This window comes from Homarus americanus, unplaced genomic scaffold (genome assembly GCF_018991925.1).
Source record: "Homarus americanus isolate GMGI-L3 unplaced genomic scaffold, GMGI_Hamer_2.0 scaffold49310, whole genome shotgun sequence".
NCBI lineage: Eukaryota > Metazoa > Arthropoda > Malacostraca > Decapoda > Nephropidae > Homarus > Homarus americanus.
This window is the reverse complement of record NW_024735038.1, coordinates 1571466-1596599: the sequence shown is the minus strand read 5'-3', so window position 1 is coordinate 1596599 and position 25134 is coordinate 1571466. Positions and strand designations below refer to the sequence as shown.

General features: G+C 41.8%; 1 protein-coding gene across 1 annotated transcript in view; it reads right to left on the bottom strand.

Annotated features, from left to right (window-relative positions):
• LOC121870775 overlaps window positions 1–25134 on the bottom strand; it is a 202030-nt gene that overhangs the window by 120686 nt on the left and 56210 nt on the right. Inside the window, exon 2 of the mRNA XM_042372731.1 lies at window positions 22957–23061. Within this exon, the coding sequence (XP_042228665.1) occupies window positions 22957–23061 (105 nt within the window). The remainder of the gene's footprint in view (window positions 1–22956; window positions 23062–25134) is intronic.

The window sequence follows — 25134 nt, the reverse complement described above, 5'->3', positions numbered from 1 at the left end:
TGTTCGCCCCCCCAAAAAAGTGTGAAAGTGTGAGAGAGTGAGAGAGAGTGTGAGTGAGAAGATCCCAAAGGAGAATGAAGAAACGTAATAATGGACGAGGAGAGGAGTGGTGAAATAATGAGGGTTGAAGAAAACAGTGGAAGATAGAGGTGGATGGAAGTAGGGAAGAGAAAGGTGAAGGGGGGTGGGAAAGGGAGAGGTGCACGGGAGAAGGAAAAGGGAGAGGTGGAGGGGAGAGGGGAAGGAAGAAGTTGAAGGGATTGGGGAAGAGGTAAAGGGGATTGGGGGGAGGTAAAGGGGAGTGGGAGTGGAAGAGGGTGGGGAAGGGAATAGGAAGAGGGGATAGGAGAAGTGGAAGGGAGAGGTGAGAGGTGAAAGGGAGTGGGGGAGTGAAGGGGAGTCGAGGAACAAAGAGAAAAGGGTGGAAAGCTTTGCGATAGACAAAAAAAAGAACAAGAGAAAGACTAAAATAAATAAGAACACAAGAGCTCCAACCAAAACTACCTAACCTAACTTAACCAACTACAACTACCGTCTAACATAGTTGTACCTGGGTGAGAATGTCAGGTCTGTACCGGGTGGGAATGTTTTACAGTGTGTCCTGAACATAGCGTCTGTGTGGTGGGTTAGAACGATAGGAGTAATTTACCTCCAAACACTTTAACACCACAACCCATAACGGTACACGTGGACTGGTTAGAATGACGACTCACTAATAAACTAAATTACTTTGCACGGACCATAATAGTGTGTTAATATAAAAGCATCAGGTTGCGGGGTTAAAATAATGTTTGGATATTAAATCACAAAAGCTCCATTACTCATGGCATAATATATGTAAATATGTCATGAACCTGAACTGAAATAACATGTACGTCATAATGTGGTTTAAAATAACACTTCAATTATTAAGTTCAGCAATGGACTTGTTACGTGGAAAGCGTAGTTTTATAACGAAGAGGAGAACCAGGGAAAACACAAACATCTTGACTAAATTGGGTTTCTTTAAACACTAACGTTTCGGAAAATCATTTTCCATCATCAGAGCCTAGAAAACAAGAAGTTTTAAAAGGTTTTAAAAAATACAATAAAAACGTAACATTATACCAAAATTTACCTTCCGCAAAATTAATATTAAAAAAAAGAGCCTTATAATTTAAAACCGATAAAAATGACGAGAGCCCTACGTACAAGCCTAAAATCAGAAACAACATATATACAGGGGGTATTACCTCAATTTAGACGAGCCTCAGTGTGAAAAACACAACAATTCACAGGAAGCCATATCACAAATGGGCCTGTTCCGACGGAACGGCCCAAGTGCTCATGGATGCGAGTTATCAAACTTTTTTTTGACCTACATATGCTGCCCTACAGCTAACACACGTAAATTGATAAACAACCGAGGCTTGCAGGTGTGTGGCATGGTGTCTTTAATTTTAAAAAATCTTTTAATTGAACTCTGGGTTTTGAAGACTAGTCTGAGAGAAATTTGTGGATAGAATTCATTGAAAAGCTTCTTAAGTTTGTTTCTAAGGGTGAAACTGAGTGGGCCTGTGTACGAGATGGTGAGATAGATAGAATATTTAGGGACAGTGTGGATTTGAGGCTGTGGGACTAAAAACCTATTAAGGGTTTTGCCAATATAAGTGTCTGTAAATCTCTTAGGGAAATCATTGTTAAAGAGTAGTTCCTTTATGTATTTTAGTTCAATGTCCAAGTGGAAATAGCTTGAACATATATTAAAGGCTCTGTTGGTAAGAGGACGTACTAGATTTCGTTTTTAATTAAGAGGAATGAAAGATGAAAATTTTGAACTCAAACCCGTGAATGTTGGTTTTCTGTATGAGGCAGTCTCGAATATATTATGAAGACGGTGGATATTAACATCAAGGAAAGGTAGAATATTGTCAGTTCAAATTCACAAGTAAATTTAATGGTGCCATGTTTCGAATTTAAATAATTTAGGAACATAGAGACGCGATCAAGTGATCTGGAAATTAAAAAAGTGTCATCAACATACCGACGATAGAACAAAGGCTTAAATTAGGCGGGACATTCGGTTAGCCAAAGCTTCTCGTGGCGACAGAAGAAAGCGTTGGCCAACGTGGGACCTAAGGGTGAACCCATAGCAACGCCATCACATTGTTTATAAGCTTTGTTATTAAATAAAAACAAACAATCATTTACAGCCAGTTTTAAACATTCTTTAAATTGTGGTCCATTGAATCCATCAATTATATCAGTATTTGAGAACAGTTCATCTGTACATATGTCAATAGTTTCGACAAGAGGGATGTTGGTAAACAGAGACTGTATATCAAAGCTAGCCATAACACAGTTGTTGAATGAGATGCTAGTGAGCTCCTTAACAAAACTAAGAGTCTTTAACAGAGCATTGATTATAAGTTATTGGTGACAATATGGGAACGAGGAATTTAAGACAGTTTATAGTTGAAGGTGCCCAGGGCAGACAATATAGGGCGTAAGGGACACTCATCCTTGTGTACCTTTGGTAGACTGTACAGGATACCTGGTTTAGATCTGCTAACAAAGAGTTTTAAAAAGGCGGAGTCATTAATGACATTATTGTTTTTAAGTTTACGAAGAAATCTGTTAATCTTGTCTTCATACTTAAGAATTACCCTGAATAAGTCGTCCAGAACGGGGGCAAATTTAGTGCGGTCGTTAAGTATATTCCACATTTTCTGAACGCAGGACGTTTTATTAAGTACAACAACCCCATTACCCTTGTCTGGTTTAGTGATGATAATATTGTCGTTGGATGCTAAATTAAATGTTTGACATCCGCAATACTATATACTGTACAGTATATATATACACCTCCCAGCCCGCCATAACCCCAGGATGAGAACCACACCTCAAATACATCCACCAAAAATGTTTTAATTAAGCAAGAATGATCACATCTAACTTTTCAGGTGATGAGGTATAATGAGGGCGAACTGGGGGACTATTTTTCCCAGCACACCTTCCCTGATTACCTGCATTTCCATCTCATTAAAAGAAAAGTAACTTCAAATGCTGCGGGGAAATAATTTATGCACGGAGGGGAGGAGGGAGGTTGTGCCGTTCTAAGACACTCACTCACTCCCTGAATGTTATCTTAGTCGTGTCTTGAGGAAGTTCTTGTAGCTGGTTCCTGTCCTAGTGTGAGTGGTGGATACTTTTACAGGACATGTGCTGATATTTACAAAGTCATGATCTCTCTCTCTCTCTCTCTCTCTCTCTCTCTCTCTCTCTCTCTCTCTCTCTCTCTCTCTCTCTCTCTCTCATGTACTACTAGGGCCAGTGTTCTCGGGAGTTAGGTGACAGCATCCTACTCCTAAACAGCTATATACCTGTTCCCACAATAAGACTGTCAGTCCAGCCACATGAGAAAAGGCATAACAATACCACCGTCTCTACCGCCACTACCGAGCTCTGTACTTCTCTCCCCTGCGGTATTTTCCTTCCTCCGACAATCCGTTTTCCTTCATCACCGAGTCTGTCACCATTTGGGATATGTGCAGTAACCTCTTTCTTTTATTTCTACCTCACCTTGGTAGCTTGGGTGTAGGGATAAGTACAGTTCATATCAAATATAAATATATATTCACCATTTTCCTTTATAGATTTGTAACTGTATCTGTAACTGTATTTGTGACTGTATCTGTAACTGTATTTGTGACTGTATCTGTAACTGTATTTGGAGCTATTCATTTACATCACTTTACAACCCACACGGCCTCCTGAACACACTAGCAATAATAAATACATTAATTTAACCAGCAGGTAATTGGCCGAGTTTAGTCACCCGGATGACCGTCTTTCCTGACCTGAGTGCTGGAGGTTTTCTGGTGCGTGAGACAAGTCAGAGTTAATGGAGCCAATGACCAAATCTCGCGGTTTATACACTACAGGAAATGGGATTCCTCTTTTTTTTATGTATTACTGCGCCATTAACAACTAAGGTAATTTAAGGACGTATTCTAGATTAGTTAATACACTAGTCATCAACAACTGAGAATAAAGACGAAAAAATACGAGATGACCAACACGTATAAACTAGACCTGAGCAATATGGAGCCTTAAACACCATCGGGAACACCTGAAGATTAGGTCTCCCTCCAGCATATTTCACCTTAAGATTAACCACCCTAACCTAACCTAACTCCCCTAGATAACTTTATGACAGTTAGTAATGTGAAAAAAAACTAGGGTGGGGGGGTGGGGCGGGGAGGGCTAATCTTCAGGTGATAGAAATTTTCCAAGATGCAGATACAAGCAGCGATAAGGATAAGGGGGAGAGACGTACAGGGGAAGTGAGTGAGGGGAATATAAATGAGGAAGACACTGGATATTGATAAGTACGGGTGTGTGAACAATGAGTGTTGAGATGAACAGGTTGGGAATACATTGAATGTCTGAGTCCAATTCGCGTAGGGACGGTGGCGTGAATTTAATCAGAGCTGTGACCGTGAAAGCTTGTGGAAAGAATGAGAAAGAGAGAGAGGGAGAGATAAAATGAGATAAAGGGAAGAAAAGAGAAAGGAAGAGGGGAGAGAACAGGAAGGGAAGGGAAGAAGTAAGGAGGGAGAGAACGAGAAAGGAACGGAATAAAGAACGACCACACGAGTAGTAAAGGGAAGAGAGCAAGGAAGAAATAAAGAACGAGAGAGAGCGATAAATGAGAACAAATAGAGAGAGAGAGAGAGAGAGAGAGAGAGAGGACCGAGTCACTGGAAAGACATACAGCTTTAAAGTGGATTTGGTGAAAGAGAGGTGAAGGACAACTAGCGTGTACCTCCCTCAGTGTTTAGCGCGAGTATTACTGCTGACTCTCTCTCTCTCTCTCTCTCTTTCTCTCTCTCTCTCTCTCTCTCTCTCTCTGCCTGTCTGTCTGTCTGTCTGGTAGAGGTAAGAAGAAGGACAGGGATAAGTGAATGAAAAGGAAGAGGGTAAGGATGGAAGGTGGGTGGGTGTAAGTGGTATGTGGGGAGGGGGGTAGATGTGGGGAGGGGGGTAGATGGGTGGAGAAGATAGGTAGGGGAGGAAGGTAGGTAGGGGAGGAAGGGGCAGGTAGTCGGGTGGAAGGGGTAGGGTGGAGGCAGGTGAGTTAGGAGAGATTATCACGACACAAACTTCCCCGTGAAGACTTAACTCAGTTTCATAAGTCCGTGACCTTGTCTGGAATCTTTCAAGGACTTCCAGACACATACAGACATAACGCAATACACAAGTAATCCCTATTTAGTACTTGTAGTATAACCACCAACTCTACCTACTTGTTATACTATCCAGTGTGAGCTAGTACTAGTAGTATAGCCAATAGCCACACCCATCAGTAGCTTACAGTAAACACAACTACACAAATTATTTACAAATATCCAGACCAACTTTCTCTCAACCTGCCTGTGACATGTGACGCCTAGCTCAAGTGACTGACACAAGGGTCGTCTAGTAAATGGTTCAGCCTCGAGGATGACTTGACTCTTTGATTACTGTAGATCCTGTCCTTGTTTAATAAATAATAAAACAAATGTAAAAAAATTTCTTCCCAAACTTGAAACGCAGAGAGGAATTTGTGGTGGGAAGTAATGGTGATCACCTCAGTGGGCGTCCAGGTAACAAACTTACCCGAGGAGAGACTTAAAAGATCTCAGGAACAGCAAGAGTTTGACAAAGAAGTTTCACGCTTACTTCTTACGACACATACACACACACACACACAGATGTATTACAATAATATATCTCGTAATTTCCATAACCAGAACTTTAAAGAACGATGATTAACGACCCTATTGTGTGTTGATGCATCTAAATACATCAAAAACACAATAACAACCTTACACTGGCTACACTCACAACACCCCCCCCCACCCACACACACACACACGCACACTTTCCGTCACCATAACGAAACGCGAGGCAGCAGTAATTTCGTGTATAAATATTCAGCTATGGCATATTACCACCTGGCTGAAATAACAGCCACTATGCCTTTGTTCTCAGTGCGATTACCGCGTCTCGTTAGTAAGCTGTTAATGGCTTCAACAGCGGTGAAATCATCATCCACTCCTTCCACTCTGTTCGTCTTTACACCCTCTCCTTATGGGCATAATCATGATCCTTCTCTCCTTCAAAAGCATAAATGTTTGCTCTTTCTTCCCTCCCCACCCCACCCACTTCACTCTCTCCTCCTCTCGTCACCTCTCAGCCAAGCATAGTCAATTCCCTCCTCCCCTCCTCCCTCCCTCCCTCCCTCTATCCTTCCTTCACTCAACATTGTTCACCCAACCGTAAAATCTTATGTCCTCCCTCCCTCTCTCTTATCACCATCCCTCTCCCTCCTCCAATCTCCTTCTCTCCCTCAACCCATCACCATTGTTCTACGCACACCCTCCTTCCTCCCTTGACTTCTTCCTTCCCTCCAAAAGTAACCTCCCTCCCTCCTTTCCTCTCCTCCCTCTCCCATTCTCTCTCTCTCTGCCCAGGGCCATCACCAACGGTAAAACACGACACCATACCATAACTTCTCACCATACCATAACTTCCCCCTAACCTTCCACACATAACCCTCCCAGCACTGTCTTCACCTAGCTCACACCATCCCGATTTTAATCTCTCTCTCTCTCTCTCTCTCTCTATGTAAATACAGTATATTATCCTCTAAGTCACTTCTACACGCATATTGTTCATTTCCATTTTTATTGTTCCTTAATAACCTCTTGCCGTTCTTCCCCTTCCCTCACTACCTGTTCACTCCGTCTTAATAACCATTCTCTATCTTTTGAACTTCTTCCTCTTCGCTTCTCTCCCTTATTTCAATTAGTTCTTCTCTCTCTCTCTCTCTCTCTCTCTTTCCTCCCCCTTCCTTTCATTCTCTCTATTCTTCTTTTTTCATTCGTTTTCTCTCATTGGTTAGTCTTACCTTTATTCTATGGCCTTTATCCCGTGTTCAATCCTCTTCTAGTCCTTGGATTATATTCTCAGGGTTTAATCACCATTTATTCTCGTTTTTTTTTGTCGTTATTGTCTATCTTTTGTCTCTTTCCTTCGCTTCTGATTTAAGGTTATTCATATTATCTCATTTCTTCAGTTATTTATTTAATTACTATTTTTTTATTCTTTTGGGCTGCAGTGTGGAGTAAAAGAATTAGTAGTAATGTCATTATTATTAATATTATCATTATTATTAATTTTATTATTGTTATTATTAATTTTATCTTTATTATTATTATCACCTTTACATTTTCTTCTTTACTTCCCTCTTTCTCTCCTCCTTTCACTCTTCGTATCATACAATGGGTAATTCACCTCATTTATCCTTTCTCATCTTTCGTACTTTATTAACTTTCTATTTGTTTTTGTCTCTTGCTTTTTTGTTTCTCCATTTATTCTTTCGTTTATTGTGTCATATTGTTTCGTTGATTCCTGTTTATTATCTCCCGCATTCTGTAACTATTTTCCCCTCTTTCTCTGTTTGTCTGTCTGTAATTTTTTCATTTCCTGTGTTTTTTTTTCTCTCTCTCTTATTCCCTCACTAACCTCTTATATCCCGTCCCTCACTTCCCATTTCCTCTCCCATTTATTCCTAATCCCCCCCTTTCATTCCCTATTTCCCCTTTCTTTCACACCCTTATTCCCCTCCTTCTAACTCCAATTCCCTCTCCATCACGCCCTAATTTCCTTTCCTCTCACTCCTATTTCCCATTCCTCATTCCCTATTTCCCTTCACTCCTTCCCCATTTCCAATCCCCCTTCCTCCCTAATTCCCCACCATCTCAATCGTATTTCCCCTCCTCCTTCACTTCTGTCTGTCTGTCTAACTGTCCGTCTATCTGTCTCTCTCACTAATAGACTGCCTTACTTTATACAACAGGCAGCAGCATCACTATTACACCAGGCGGCAGTACTGTATATAAAGTTATTTAATACGGTACCTTAAACACTGACTTGAGCACTGGACTGAACTTGACGTGTTATTGTGTCACTTATTATTATTATTATTATTATTATTACTGTTATTATTATTATTATTATTATTATTATTATTATTATTATTATTATTATCATTATCATTATTTACTCTTTCATGGCTGCCACAGATGATCTAGGTGGGATTATGCCATAATAACCATAAGCCTGACGCCTCCCCATGTAAACCATCACAGCAAGACCATGACAGCAGTGACCCGCGTCGGTGTACCTGTGACCTCATGTAATTACTGTAACCGAGTTAATGCAATTTCACCAGTAAGAATCTGTTATTAATTAGGGAGGTGATACGAAGTTATTAAGTGTCGTTCCATTACTGAGGTGACGTAGTGAGCCCGGGAACGTCAGGAGTGAGGTGGCGTCACGTGGCCGTCACCTCCTGTAATTCAGTAACAAGTGTCGCTTTGACTCCCACACTTGGTACACAAACTCAACTTGATGCAGTCGTGTTCTGTAGCGATTCTGAGGCCTAAAAGGTCACAGAGGTCATAGGTCAAGGAGTCAGCTACTTACATCCTAGAATGAAAAAACATACTCATGTGTACAATCTCGTTCAAGTACAACTCGACTAATAACCATCACAACAATGAGTACATACTGAGTACACTTTACTTAGATGTATAACACGTCATGGTTTTGCAACATCAATCATTGCTGATACGAAATTCACAAAATCTGCAAACAGTATTTACAACTGTGCATTACCGTAGTGTTGACGTTACGATACTCAAGAGTTTACAATACCGATCCACTCAGCAGCTAATATTAGTCATATATTCTTGGTACAGTCACCCAAAAAGAATCACCATATTACAAATAGCTATATATTACAAATTGGATATTCTTTCTTAATGACCCTGTATATTCGATGACTATTAACCATTGCCTTGGTACACACTGTTCCTTAAGCCTTACATTGGGGTAATTATTCTACATTTAACCTTAATATACTAAACGCTATATGGCTAAAATAACGCTAGCTGAACAAAAATAAATGGGTTGATTCGCATACGTACATACACAAACAAACAATACCTAACGAGTCGGGAATCGAACCCTGGACTTCTGCGTGTGAACAGGGATCGCTACCACCGCGCCACAAGGACAACAAAAGCAATCATAGGCTTTGTTATATACCACACAAAGCCTGTTGTCAGTAAGCGACGATGATGTTCTGATTCGATCTGCGTCTTCATTTATTATCAGAGAATCCCGCGTGATATATGGACTGATGATATATATATATACAGAGATATTGTACACTGCAATATATAGAGAACAAGAGAACAGTGCTTTAAAAACCTTATCAGATGAAGTGGCTAAAAGAACAACAACAATAACAACGTCATTCAATATGTTTATTTGTTTTCGCACTGCAATATCTGTCAGGGATAAACAAATGAACTTTATATTAATGTTTTACAGCCTTTTCGATACATTTACTGCTGTACCTCTATGTACCTCTATGTACTATGTTAATTTCCTTGCAACAAATAAACTAAATAAAAAAAAAATACCAACAGATTATTTGTTTACAGCCGACGTCATGCGTTGTGACGTCATTTTTCCCATGATATAATACTTACACCACTTACGAAGTTGAATTTATGTTGTTGTCGCCAGAGAGGATGGAAGAAAAGACAAGAATAAGGGTTAGAGAGATGAAGAGATGGGGAGGAGATAAAGGTGAAGGAACAAAGGGAAGGGAGGAAGGAAGAGAATAAACAGGATTAGAGAGAACTAATTCTCTATTTGAAGATCTTTCTTGAACCTTTCTAAGGGCTCTTAAGGCTCAGCCGGAAGGGAGGGTTAGGTCGCTGGAGGCCGGGAAGGAGGTCGCTAGAGGCCGGGATGGAGGTCAAATGAAACTGTGAGGGAAGACACAGAAGGTCGGGAGGGGATGACAATAGGCTGGGGGAGGGGGTAGGTCGAGAAAGGAGGGTGGGAGGGGAGGTCGAAGGAGGGTGGAGGTAGGACCTGAAATGAATGGAGGTGGGGCTCTTCAGTATTCTGGAGGTGGTTTGCTCTGCATTGAAGCGACACAAACGCTCATCTGTCAATAATGGATGCCCAGCCAGGCGGTCACCGAGGTGTCAGGAGATGAGGGGGGGTGGAGAACTCACCTCATCTGTTCTCATCTGTTTAGTCTTATTCCTTTTACACTAATGACTGAGTTAGGTTAGGTTAGGTTAGGTTACCTTTTTTCAATATTTAACACAAGTCTTGGGGTAATGTCATCAACATGCACTACCTGTATCCTAATGTACGTACACACACACACACACACTTGGGACACCCACGCCAGAGCTGAGGACTATCTACAACGCCTATATTCTCCCCCAACTAACGTATGCGTCACCAGCCTGGTCGTCTTCTCTCAACTCCACCCAACAACGTCGGCTAGAGAAGGTACAGAAAAGGGCCTGCAGAATCATGCTCGGCGCAGAACACTCCGGCTACATCAACGCTCTCTCCACCCTGGAAATACCATCCCTCAGTGACCTCCACCACCAAGCACTGGCAAGGTTTGGCAGCCAACTAATGCACCACCCTCGTCATCGCCACCTCCTGCCACCGGCAGCCCCCCACCCACCTCGCGCAGTCCGCCACTACAACAAAATTCAGCCCATAAGAGCCCACACCGATAGATATAAGAATAGCAACATCCCATCTATTGTTAAAATAAGAAACAACTCCTGATTTATGTACTGTACAGCCCTGTAAATGTATTCAACGCATATTATATCATTATGCCTAAATCAAATGTAAGTCTGTATGTTTTCAGCCACCAGCTGCAACTATATTAATAAACCGTTTATTATTATTATTATTATTATTATTATTATTACACACACACATCCATTATGAGCCCTCAACCGCGCCAGGTCAGTGATAACATATTAACAGCCACCTACGTCTTCTCCCTTACCTCAAACAACCCAACCAGGTACGCCCCTTCGCCCACCACCGCCTCACCTCACACACAAATAAATAAAACTCTCTCCCCCCACCACTCTTTTATCTCTTGCTGGGCTTTTTTTCCCATCTCATTTTTTCCTATAATGTTTTCCATCTATTTTATTTTCTTGGTATATTCGAATTTATTCCCTGTGGTGTTCGTCTCTCTAAATATTCGTATGTACAGTGTTTCGTTTTTTCTAAGTTCTTTTCATATTCCTTTATTCCATTTTCCACTTTTCTTTACACGCGTATATGTGCACCATTTCCCTTATCATTTCTACACTGGCGTTTATTTTCCATTCCTCCTCCTCACTACATTATCACATTTTACTATTCACACCACCTACGCTTGTCTCATTAAAGAATATAACAATTATGGCATTCCACCGCCATCATAGTACCACCATTACATCCTTCTTCCGCTGGCGCCAACAGAGACTAAAGAATGACGAGACTCTTGTATCTTGTTACCTTGGGATAATGAGTGTGATACAATGATGTCTCCAGGTATATGAGAACAGGTTAATTGCTTCCTTTACCTATAACTTATTAAGGTACTTTATTGTCTCTTATCCCTTGTAATGATGGTAACTATAACAGTAAAGTCAATCTTATTATACCTGAAAAAAATAAAAAATAAATAAAAAAAACCGTATCCTAATGAAAAATGAAAAATGGGAGAGTTTAAGTGAGGGGAAAAAGAAGTCAAAATTGGTCAAAAGACGAGGCCATGCATATAAATCATTTATTAAGGGAATTAATGCATAAACTAATACTGAATTAATTTTCTATTCATAGATTAAAACCCAACTGCAGTTACTCGGGGAATTGTCTGTGGTTTAACCTTTAGAGTACGATGGTTTAACCTTCAGTGGACGATGCTCTTAACCCTTAAGAGCACGACGGTTTATCCCGATGAGAATAGTGGTATAGTTTATCCCTTGGTTTAACAGTTAGAGGGTGATGGTTAAACCCTTTGAGGATGATCGTTTAATACCCTTTGGGAGACGATATTTGAACCCTTTGACCCCATAAATGTCCCTCATCTCATTAAATGACCTCTTCTATCTCCTCCTTATAATAAATGGCCCCTTAAATGTACCTCCTCCTTCTCCTCCACACATTACACGACCTAATAATCCCTCCCTCTCCTCCCCCCTTCACACATCAAGGACTCAACTCTCTCCTCCTCACTCCCACACCCCTCCTCCCTCATCCTACCCTTTCCTTCCTCCCACACCCCTCCTCCCTCATCCTACCCTTTCCTTCCTCCCACACCCCTCCTCCCTCATTCCAATCTTTCTTTTCTACTCTCACTCCCTCCCCTAGCACACATATCCACATCCATCCCACTTCTCCCTTAACTCCCTCCGCCATCACACACACACATTTTTTTCTCCCCTCCTTCCCTCAGTACACACCCCCACATCCCTTCCTCACTACGGGCTATTACACACATCCACATCACTCTACCCCCTCCTCCCCCCATACACACCCACATGCCTCAGCCACACCTTAAAATATCACGCCCGTTCATTCCGGCCTCCTCCACTCCTGTTGATCCGATTACCGCTGATGGTGGCAAAAATGAGGCCCCGCCGTGTTGAAAACTCTATTACAGATTAAATGGGAATACCTCGTAATAATACCATAGGGGTTAAGAGAGGTTGGGTTGTGGGCAGGTTTTTGAATTTGGAGTTTTTAGTTGGAGTTTTGAGGTTGGGTGTGGGGTTGGGATTGGGTTTTGGTTGGGTTGGGTTGTGGTTGGGTTGTGGTTGGGTTACCTGGTTGGGTTGGGTTGGGTTGGGTTGGGTTGGGTTGGGTTGGGTTGGGTTGGGTTGGACAAAATTGCACCAAGAACATGTTAATGTAGGCATCTCATTAACTTAATTATTCAATTACTACACCGGCTTCAGTTAGGCTGGAAGTTAAATAAGGTTAATTAGGTCATGTTAAATTCGGGTGGTTGAGCTAAGGTTAATAAGATTAGCTTAAAATGGGTTAGGCGAGATGTAGGTTGTCTTAGGCTCATCTGGCTTATATTAGGTTAGGTTAGGATACTCTGGGCTAGAACTGGATAAGTTAAGTAAAGTTGGACTGGGTTGTAGTTGGTTAAGTTAGGTTAGGTTACGATTCGGTTATGGTACTTAAGGTTCAATCTAGTCCAGGTAGGATAAGTTAGAGGTGGCATTTTCAAAAGTTAGGATAGGTTAGGATACACCATGTTAAGTTAGGATAGGTTAGGGTACACCATGTTAAGTTAGGATAGGTTAGGGTACACCATGTTAAGTTAGGATAGGTTAGGGTACACCATGTTAAGTTAGGATAGGTTAGGGTACACCATGTTAAGTTAGGATAGTTAAGGTTGGCCAGCTTTAGAAGTCTGGACAGTTCGGGTTATATCAGACACTTTTTTCTGCCCAGGACAATGAAGAAAGAAAGTAATTGTCATTCCTAGTATATCCTAGACGAGGAAATCTCCAGAGCGAGCCACCACGATAACGACCCAGATGAAAAAACTTATCCTGTTCAGACTGTGTTGGCAACTCCGGTAATCCCGTAGAGCTTAATATCCCCGAGTAAAGTGTCCCTTGATGGAGTGGATGGACGCCACCACAAGCACCGTCTCCATCCCACGCCACGCCACCAGGCCAAGCTGCAGATTACTCTTCCCGCGAGACACAGAACATTTTCCCCCCCAAGAGGTAAGAGAATTTTCCCCGCGAGACACAGAACATTTCCCCCCCCAAGAGGTAAGAGAATTTTCCCCACGAGACACAGAACATTTTCCCCCCCAAGAGGTAAGAGAATTTTCCCCAAGAGGTAAGAGAATTTTCCCCACGAAGTAGAACATCTTCCAATCGATGCATTTTACCACGAGACAAAATGTTTTCCCAAATGAAGTTTTCCCAAGAGACTAAAAGTTTTCCCACGAGAAAAAGCGATATCCGACGACAGCAATTTATAATGACCAATAGTCGTCTCCCCAAGATAGAGCCATACCTTCCCTCTAAGACAGACCATAAACTACCATAAACTACCACAATCCTAAAACATCACCGAGTATTAAAACAAGTCAACGGCAATAATTAAACCACAAATGCATCTTAAACCTTAATCCCTTCAAAGTAAGAGGCTTGAACTTCTTAAAGAATAGTTAATGAGTTAATCCCAAGGTATAACCAAATCCTTTTAAAGATATATTAATTAATCTATTCACTACACTGAGCTAATTAGTAAAGTTTTGAAAATTTACTTCACATATGACGATGATTTTTCCTCTATATACGAAAACTTGCTCCGTAAATATCTGGTGCTAATCCTTAAAAAAAGTTCACTGGGTAGACTATATTTTTCCCTTTAAATATAGTAATCCTAAAATACCTTAATTTCATAAACTACAACTATATAATAATAATAATAATAATAATAATAATAATAATAATAATAATAATAATAATAATAATAATAACTTCGGTCACTGACGTATTGAAGCCCCTAAACATAGCTAACTGATGGTCCAATGAGATATCAGAAGCATAAATACCGACCAATCAGCGACACCCAACATTCATGGTTGCTAGGGAGGGTTGCTAGGTACGCGTTCCAATGGGCGGAGCTTATCAGATAAATAAATTACTATGATAAATACAATATGTCATTAAATAACATATTATAACACATTACAATAATACCTTGAGAAAAAATTCTTATCTTTGAGGAATAGTTATTAAGCTGCCGGTAGCACTTCAAGCTTAAGCCTATGTCAGCTTAACCCCACCAATACATTCTTCAACCTACAAAATTAGTAAAAAAAAAAAAAGGTTACGTGTCATATATTTTAACCCCTGAACGTGTACACCTCGCCCATTTAATGCTAGAAATAGTGTCATTAACGCCCAAAGTGACAGATAATGTTGCAATATGAGCGTTAGTTTTTGGGGTTAATGTAGCCTCTGTTCCCACACATCCTTAAAACACAGCCTCTACCATTCCTTCCCTCCCTCCCTTCCTCCCACACCTTGGAAATTGACGATAAACAGAGAACCAAAACGAGAAAGATGAAACTAAAAAAAAATAAAAAGAGAAAAACTGTATATGTGAAATAGATAAAAAAAAATAAAATTACTAAAACAGATAAATACCAAAAAAAACGAAAAGTGACAGTAAAAACAAACTAAAAATGAGACGGGAAAACAACAGAAAACAAGACACGTAAAACAGACAACGGAAGACCCCCCAAAACAAAAACGGAACACAGGTGAAACAGAGAAGAAAGAAAATGAGACATCAAAGAGGTGAATCGGCCCGCTCGGCTTCCTTAGAGGGCCCGAGGGAATATTTGGCCTGGGACAACCAACAGCTGGGGGACCTGAGGGAGGGGAAGGAGGAGGAGGAGGAAGAGGAGGGAAGGGTACAGGATGGAGAAGGAGCAAGGGTGAGATAAAGGTAGAGGGGGGAGGGAGGGAGGGAGGGAGGAGGAGCTGGAAGAACAAGGATAGAGGGAAAGTGAGAGGAGGAGGAGACATAGGAGGGAGGCGAAGAGAATGGAGGAAGATGAGAGAGGCAGAAAAGGGAGAAAGCAAATGAGAAACAGGATAAATAAATAAAAAGGGATTAGGAAAAAGAAACAAGATAACGAAGGGGGGTAGAAAGAAGAGGATGATGATGATGATGATGATGATGATGATGATGATGATGATGATGATGATGATGAGGAGGAGGAGGAGGAGGAGGAGGAGGAGGAGGAGAAACAGAATAACAGAAAAATAATGATGAGAGAGAGAATAAGAAATACGTGAAGAGGACGAAATAAAAAACATGAAATAAAAGGGTAAGAAAGAGGTGGAAAAAAGGAAGATAAAAAAGTCAAGTGAACGAAGAAAACAATGAAAAATAACAACAACAATGAGAAGAAGAAGAAGAAGAAGAAGAAGGAGAATAACGACAACAATGAGAAGAACAACGAGAATAAGGAGATGATGATGATGATGGCGATGAAGAGGTGACAATAAAGGGAAGAATGCAGACAATGGAAGTAAGACAAAGACTAAGGGGATAGTGTCGTCAGGCTCTTGGTAATAAACATTAATGGGACACACACACACACACACACACACACACACACACACACACACACACACACACACACACACACACACACACACACACACACACACACACACACACACACACACACACACACACACACACACACACACACACACACACACACACACACACACACACACACACACACACACACACACACACACTTAATAACTAAAATATTTCAGTATTTTAATTTTCACTCTAGTGGTCTGTTTTGTTTTGATTTATTTCATGTCTTATTCTTGTTCCTTCAGAGAGACAGACGGGATAATATCAACTCTCATTAGTGATCACATTACGAGGTGTAATTATGTGCCGGAGTGTAATTATATAAAGGAGAGTAATTGAGATGGATTACCTAGTCTCTTTCTCTCTCTCAAACGAGTTCTTAAGGACAATTCAATTTTGCTAGAGAGAGAGAGAGAGAGAGAGAGAGAGAGAGAGAGAGAGAGGGAGAGAGAGAGAGAGAGAGAGATACCCTGAGGCAGTACAGTACACACTCAGAGGCAGTACAGTACACACTCAAAACTATACATTTACCACACCCAGAGGTAATACAATCCCTCAGAGCCCAGTACAGTACACTCCAGAGGCAGTACAATTACACACTCCAAGAGCAGTACAGTACACACTCAGAAACCATTTGATACCTCAAGAACTGATACATTTTACCTCAGAGCAGTCAGTACACACCCAGAGGCACTACAGTACACTCAGAAGGCAATACAATTACACACTCCAGAAAACAGTAATCCACACACACTCAGAAAACAATGCAAGTACACTCAAGAGCAATACAAACACCTACTCAGAAACGATACAATACACCTCAAACAATGTACCTCAAAACCCAATACAAGTACACACCCAGGAGGCAGTACAGATGCCACCAGGCAGTAGTGCACTCAGAATTTTCAGGCACTCAGAGGCAGCACAGTACACTCAGAGGCCAGTACAGTACACTCAGAGGCAGTACAGTACACACCCAGAGCAGTACAAAGTAATATTCAGCCGAATGAGAAAATCAACAAAGATGAATGGCTTGAGTGTTCATGTGACGACCGTATGCAAATTGATAGTGAAGGTATTAACACGTGTAACTACTGGCTATACCACCTAATGGACACGAGTGGATTAAAGGAAGCAATTGCAGGTAGTTGTGGGTAAGGCAGCGGTGATGACTAGGAGCTGTGGGTAAGGCAGTGACAGGCTGTAAGTAAGGCAGTGACTAGGGCTGTGGAGTAAGAGCAGTGACGAGGGCTGTGGGTAAGGCAGTGATTAGGGCTATGGGTAAGGCAGTGACTAGGAGCTGTGGGTGAGGCAGTGACTAGGAGCTGTGGGTGAGGCGGTGACTGAGAGCTGCTGGAGTGAGGCAGGCCCCCAGGAGCTGTGGGTAAAGGGCAGTGACTAGGAGCTGTGGGAGTGAACAGTGACTGGGAGCTGTGGAGTGAGGTGGTGACTAGGGCTGTGGGTAAGGCAGTAGAAGCTAGGGCTGTGGGCAGGCAGTGAGCTAAGAGCTGTGAGTGAGCAGTGACTAGGAGCTGTGGGTAAAGGCAGTGACTAGGGCTGTGGAGTGAAACAGTGACTGAGGAGGCTGTGGGTAAGGCAGGCTAGGGCTGTGGGTAAGACAGTGGCTTCAGGGCTGTGCTGGGCAGAACTTGACACTAGAGGTTGTGGGCACCAGGCAGGGCTGGCCACCTAAAGTCTATAGGCCCAGCTGGCACAAGTCTATAAAATGGGCCTTTAAAATTATAAAAAGTGAAAAAAATAACAAATAACAGGTGACAAGCACTTGAATTTGTGGCGAACAGAGGTTAATTATAAGACGAGAGAGAGAGAGATTCACAGGGGTCTATGGTTCCGGGCACATGTAAACAAGCCATCACCTCCCTACTCTCCTGGGCCACTAAGCAAGAAAGCTCATCTACAATTATCTTTATACTAATAAATCCACACACACACAATGGTCCCCTTCCCCTCCTCTCCTCTCATTTACCCTCCTCCTCACCTCTCGTTCATCTTCCTCCTGCCTCTCATTATCTTCCTCTCCTCTCATTCACCCTCCGCCTCCTCCTCTCGTTCACCTCCGCCTCTCCTCTCCTCTCATTTTACCCCCCTCCCCTCACCTCCTCCGCCTTGCCTCCCCTCTTTTTCACCCACCTCTTCTTTGCCTCTCTCTCTCTCTCTCTCCCCTCCCGTTTGTCCTCGCTCACTCTTCCTTGTTCTTAATCCTCCTTTCCTTCCCCTTGCTTCTTCCTATTTTTAATTCCTTGTTCGCTCTCACCCTCTCACCACCGCACATCACCTCCCTCCCTCATACCTTCCTTTCCCTTCTCTTTCTTCCTTCCCCCATTTCCTTTCTTGCTTCCCTCCCTCCCTTCTCGCTTTCCCTTTCTCCCTCCCTCTCTCCCTGTTTCCTTCTTCCCTCTTTCAATCCTTCCACCCTTCTTTCACTCCACCCCCTTCACTCCCTGTCTCTTTTCTTCCTTCCTTCCTTCCCTACCTCCCTCTCATTCCTTCCGTTCCTCTTTCCTCCCTCCCTGGTACCCACCCTGCAATCATCTCATTCCAGGAAAGGCCTTGGAATGAGCCGACCTCGACCGCTGGGACAAATTAACGCCGTTTTTCCCTTCAGACAACATCATCTTTAATACCCGACGACCTGGCGCAATAACCCAGGCACTTGGCGGTGGTCATGCAACCTTCTCGTCAGGGGAGGGGCGGAGGGTGTACGCCTTGCTGACTTTCCTGACACTGGCACACACGACTGAGGTATACGTAGCCTGCCAGACATTCACACGGTATACTATAGGAAGTAACTCACATTCACAGAGCTGGAGTCAAGTACTAGGCACTCACACACATGCTGATCATTAGTTACGTACTCAACATTCATACGCAGATCTGTAGTTAGTTTCCCCCCAACACACACACACACACACACCCTAACATTCACCCATAAAACTAAACAAATTTTCACATCATTTAGTAACACACTCCAAGAACTGAGATAAGTCCAGCATTTCCAGGTTCAAAACTTAACTCCAAACACATCACCTGACGAGAAGCACAGCACGAGACACTACACACACCACATCTTGACTCTTTGACGGGGAAAGTCTACCTCACACACTGTAAAATTCTTGAGTTACACTTAGGAGAGTAAGGCGTGAGGTTATTATGAGGGTAACTGATAAAATGAAGGTGCGATCAGAGAGGGGGAGGGAGAGGAGATGAAGGGGAGAGAGGGGGAGGAGATGAAGGGGAGAGAGGAGAGATGAAGGGGAGAGGAGGAGATGAAGGAGAGAGGAGGGAGATGAAGAGGGAGAGGGGAGGAGAAGGGGAGGGGAGGAGATGAAGGAGGGAGAGAGGGGGAGGAGAGGGAGGAGGGAGAGATGAAGGAGAGGGAGATGAAGGGGAGAGAGGAGGGAGAGGAGATGAAGGGAGAAGGGAGGAGAGAGGAGAGGGAGAGAAGGGGGAGGAGATGAAGGGGAGAGAGGGGAGGAAGAGGAGATGAAGGGGAAGAGAGAGAGAGAAGGGAGAGGGGGAGGAGATGAAGAGGGGAGAAAGGGGAGATGAAGGGGAGAGAGGGGAGGGGAGAGGAGAGAAGGGAAGAGGGGGAGGAGAGAGATGAAGGGGAGAGGGGAGGAGATGAAGGGAGAGAGGGAGAGATGATGAGAGGGGAGAGGGGAGAGAAGATGAAGGGGAGAGAGGGGGAGGAGATGAAGGGAGAGAGGGGAGAGATGAGAGGAGAGAGGGAGGGAGAAGGGGAGAGGGGGAGGAGAGGAGATGAAGGGGGAAGAGGAAATGAGGGGGGGAGAGAGAAAGGAGGGGGTGGGGAGACACTCTTCACCGAGTTTCTTCATTAATTAATCTAATTTGGTGGCTCAAAGTGGCAGCCCGAGGGATATGTCAAGGCCCTCAAGTGCTGCTGCTTCTTGACTCTTCCCTCTCAGGAGTCTCATATATGCTCCTCTTCGTCTTCCCCTCCCCCTCCCCTTCTCCCCTCTTCTTCGTCTTCTTCTTCCTCTTCACTCATCTTCTTCCCCTTACTCGCTCCCTCTTCTTGTTCTTCCTCTACCCCCTCCTCTTCTTGCTGTTCCTCCTCTTCTAACTCCTCCTCCGTGTAAGCACCTCCGCATACCTCCGCATACTCCTCTTATTTATGTACACTATATACTGTACATGAGCTTCCTCTTCCTCTATACATTCATGTGTTTTCTTATGCCCGCCTCTCTTCTTCCTCTTCTCCCTCCCTCTCTTCTATTCCTCCACATATCCACCTCCTCTTCCATACACCATCTTTCTCCCACTACCCCCCCTCCCCACCACCCACACACACGCGCGCGTTATTTACAATCACCTCAATAACTACTAACGTACGGACAATAACTATTAAATTATCACCGGAAGCTTCAGCTGTAATAATCATTATCATACATATTGTCGCGGCCGATATTGACCACAGCCGAGGAGCTCCACGGAGTTACTACTGGGTGTATTGGCGCAGCCTGAGTACTGTTATGGCGCCTGTGGGTATACTGGGCATTAGGGAGCTAGTGTGTATTATGGGTATTGGAAGCAGTGTGCATATCAAGCATTATGTAGTCAGTATGCATAGTGAAGATTCTATACATACGAGTATATGCTAAGTACTGTCGAGCATAACTGCAAACTATGCATACTGATCCTGCAACATTAAGTCGACTTAACGATATGCAAATTTTATGCGGGCGAAAAACACACCGTTTAAGTTTTATTCATCAACGATAATCACCTGCCAAAGTAAAGGTTTCTGAGGGCACTTTTGCTCATGTGCAATTATCGGCAGTATAACGCTTGGCTACTTGGCTGGGCTGGCTAGTGCAACACCATGAGAAAAATGTACGACAACTCACCAACAGAGAAATAAGCGCACAACTGCCTATCAAATACAACATCTGTGAAGCTTATCTCTTTGTGTATAAAACTGTTCTCAAGTATCAAGTATCTATTCACGAAGTTCGAAACTGCCAGGATCTGAATTTCTAGGGATCATCTGGAGTCCATATATTTTTTTTTTTCAGGAACCACGTACAGCCCAAGCTTTCAGGGCATAACGAAATCCTAAGCTTCCTAAGTTTAACTACCGTCTAAGCTTTCAGGGCCTAACCAAAACCTAAGCTCCCCGACTGGAATCAAAACTTATGAAACCCAAATAAAACTAAAAACTTCCTGAATCCTCCTAAAATTAAACTCAAATCCCAAGGTTCGATAAGCATCTCAGGGCTCTAGCGGCTCCAGCACCGAAATAGAACCTAAAACACCCAGGGGTCAACAAGAAACTCCAGACTCCCAACTAAAATATTAGCCCACCCGGTCCAGGTCAAACCATTATAATTTCCAGGCAGACGTAGCGGATCGCAGTTGACGGTGTTTAGAGGGCAAATATTGTAAGAGGTCGGCCGTAAATATCTTATCATACAAGAGCAACAGCGATCAATAACATCGAGTAATAGACGACGTCCCCCATGTAGATTCAATTTTCAGACTGGGGGAAGGAGATACGCGGATAGTGAAGAGTGACTGGAGGATAAATAGATATAAACCGAACTAAAACATTGTGGTATATGGAAGGATTCTTACACTGTCGACTTGGGAAGAAATTTTTAACATTAGCCAGAACGGAGGGATTTTTGCATTATCCACCAAAAGAAGGATTTTCACATTATCCACTAAGAAGTTAAAATAGACCATGGGGTAACTTTTCATGCAAATTAAGACACGAGGCAAGTGTCTTTTATCAAGGCTTATATGAATACTGTACTCTTCTTTATGACGATTATTATTTCACTTTTTTTCATATTTTCTCTCTAACTTAATCGTTTTTTTTTTAAATTCAATTTATTATGATTCGTGGCAGTAGTAATAGGAGTTTTATCATCACAGTTTCTACATCATGATTCTTAGTATTATCTCAACTATCAGTGCCATTAATATTATTATCATTATTATTATCATTATTATTATTATTATTATTAGCAGCAGTAGTAGTAGTAGTAGTAGTAGTAGTAGTAGTAGTAGTAGTAGTAGTAATAGTAGTAGTAGTAGCAGTAGTAGTATTGACTAGTAGTATTAAAATTAGCCTCTTGAGTAGGAAGATTCTGGACCTTAGAGTACAAGGACTCTAGCCTCTAAAGTACAAGGACTCTAGCCCCTCGAGTACAAGGATTCTAGCCCCTTCAGAACCAGGATTAATCTCAAATACGTGGACTCTGGCCTCTGAGTACGATGACTCTAGCTCCTTCAACACAAGGCCTTAAAATCTTGTTTACCTCAACACAAACCAACTAAATCCCATACAAGACGATTCAATACACGCGCTTATGGTTCTATTCAAGAGTGCACACATATTAATGGTCTTCCCTTCAATCACAATAAACACCACACTCCCGCACCTAGCACTGTGTCTGGGACCATAGGTGTTGTGGAAGCAATACTTGGTCGTGTGACAATGGCGTGAGGTGAGGAGATGTGGTGTTCACGGGTGTTTGTACATTGTCGTGCATGGACCATTCAGCTTTAACGCCCGGGTGGTGAGTCTCCCGTGTGTGTGTGTGTGTGTGTGTGTGTGTGATGAAAGCTATACACCAAAACAAACGTAGGTACCAGAACTCACAGATAAATTTCATCACCATCTAATATCCACATAAAGGGTAAATGCACAATCCCTAATAAACCAAACAACACGATCTAACTCACCTATGGACCATAATTCACCGTTAGTCAAGATCAAAACAAAATTGTATAGGAAAACTTCAATCACGAACAGCCGACTCGCCACTTTACATGTCCAGACGTGTCGAGTCAGCTGATGTAAACACTGAAGGTGGGTGACTTTACCTGTAAGGGTGGCGGGCAGTGGTCGAGGAGCTCCAGCATATGTCGTAGGTTGTGTGCATCCTGGATCACGAAGTTCAACTCCATGTCAAACTCTCCGCCCACCAGCTGCAACACAACGATAGCTAACATCAGTCAACATTAATAATAACAGAGAAGTTGTAACATATATAACAAGTGTCAATTAATGTAAACACTCTCAACCCACCAGCAGCAACACAACAAAATACATAAGTTAACAAGAGTCGTAATAACACACCAATGTAACAATGTACTACTACTACTACTAATAATAATAATACACCCAGCAAATCATACAACACACGTATTGTTAACAAACTTACCGCTGTTAATAACATAAAGACTGAAACACAAATTACAGATGTAAACAAACGTAGTGATAATAACACAGAAGATGCAATACATAAAACATGTCTGTATAAGAATGTATGGACAGTAAAACAAAGGTTGCAACACAACATATTCACTTGGCAACATACGAGTTTACTTAAACAAAAAATTGCCACACAGAACCAATGGGAACTGATAACACAACAAACTTCAAACTAATCAAGTCGCTCCAGCTATCACCACTGCTTAAAAATAAATTTACAAATACCATTCTCCGTATATTTTACCTGTAATGTTTACAAGTAAATACCGGCTACTTACATTTACAATAAGGCAGTTTGGTGGTAAATTTTACACTTATTTAACAAAATTCAGACTTAAAATTCAGCAACATTTATAATAAAAAATTGTATCTATAACAATAACATAACCTTGTGTGTGTGTGGGGAAGGTGGGGAAGGGGGGGGGGTGCCAGGAGCCATTCAGTACCACAATATTTGCCTCGCCGTCACCACGACCTTACCAAAAAGTGATAGTGTATTTCATGTAGTGTAGATGATAGTGTAGCAGATGTAGTGTACTGAAGTCATGAACATAAGCTACCCCTAAAACACCACCCATGCCACGCTATACCTCCTCCCCCCCCTCTCTCAGCTAGATCACAAAACATCACAATCTGGATACAAAAAAAGTTAAAATATGCAATAAATCATACTTAAATTTACAATAAAACTCTGTTAAATATACAATAAATACACAACTGGACTTATAATAAATCAATGTTACCGAAATACAGTTGACATCAAACAAACACACAGAATCGATACCCTCCACTTGTCTATTATTTCGGACATTTTCAATAACACCAATCTCATTTTCGGTTTCAAAGGTTTGTTTGTTGGTTTTATTGGGTAAACAAATATCACAGAGAACCAGGAAATTGCAAACTATCTATCATCACTATGAAAAAAAAAAATAATAATAATAATTCTATTCCCATGTGAAATAGATCATCAGGTCGACCCAGTGATGAGTCTGTTATGGGGGAATATGTCCACGTGTTAGTTCTGGTTAATAATAATAATAATAATAATAATAATAATAATAATAATAATAATAATAATAATAATAATAATAAATATTAATAATAAAAACAACAAATACTACTACTATGAACAACAATAATAAAAGCAATATTACTACTACTACTAATAATAATAACAATAATGAAAACTAAACAAATAAAATAATAATAATAATAATAAGGAACAACTGATTAACTATAGAGATTAATCCTGTAAACAGAAAGATTCCGTTAAGCACTACCTGTTGTTTCTACTACCGATATATAACAAACAAGCCTCTGATTAACCAAAATACATTACATTAGGTGAGCTCCTCTTTGTGTCAGCCTCCTCTCTTTAGGCCAATCCCTTATCTTTGGGTCAGCCCTTTCAGACTCTTTATGTGGGTAGTTGACCTCTCTTTGGGTCAACCTTTCAGACTCTAGTGTGTGGGTAGTTGACAATATTCAAACAGAAAACCGAGGAGACAAAAACAAATCATTATCACTAGTCAGACTGTTAGTGTCCCGGACATCTGTCAATACTCATTAACTCTTATCATTCCCAAAGCTCCACCATTAACTATTATCGCACGAAATAATCTTGGGAAAAAAATCACCTAGAAAAAATACTGTGTCAGTGTTTTTAAAAATTATGTAATCAGGATTTTGAATATACGTGTTGGTGGAAATTATTTAGAGTTGAATATATTTGTTTTCAGTATGTTGGAAACTGTTGTCTGGGAATTGTTAATTGTTAAAAGAGG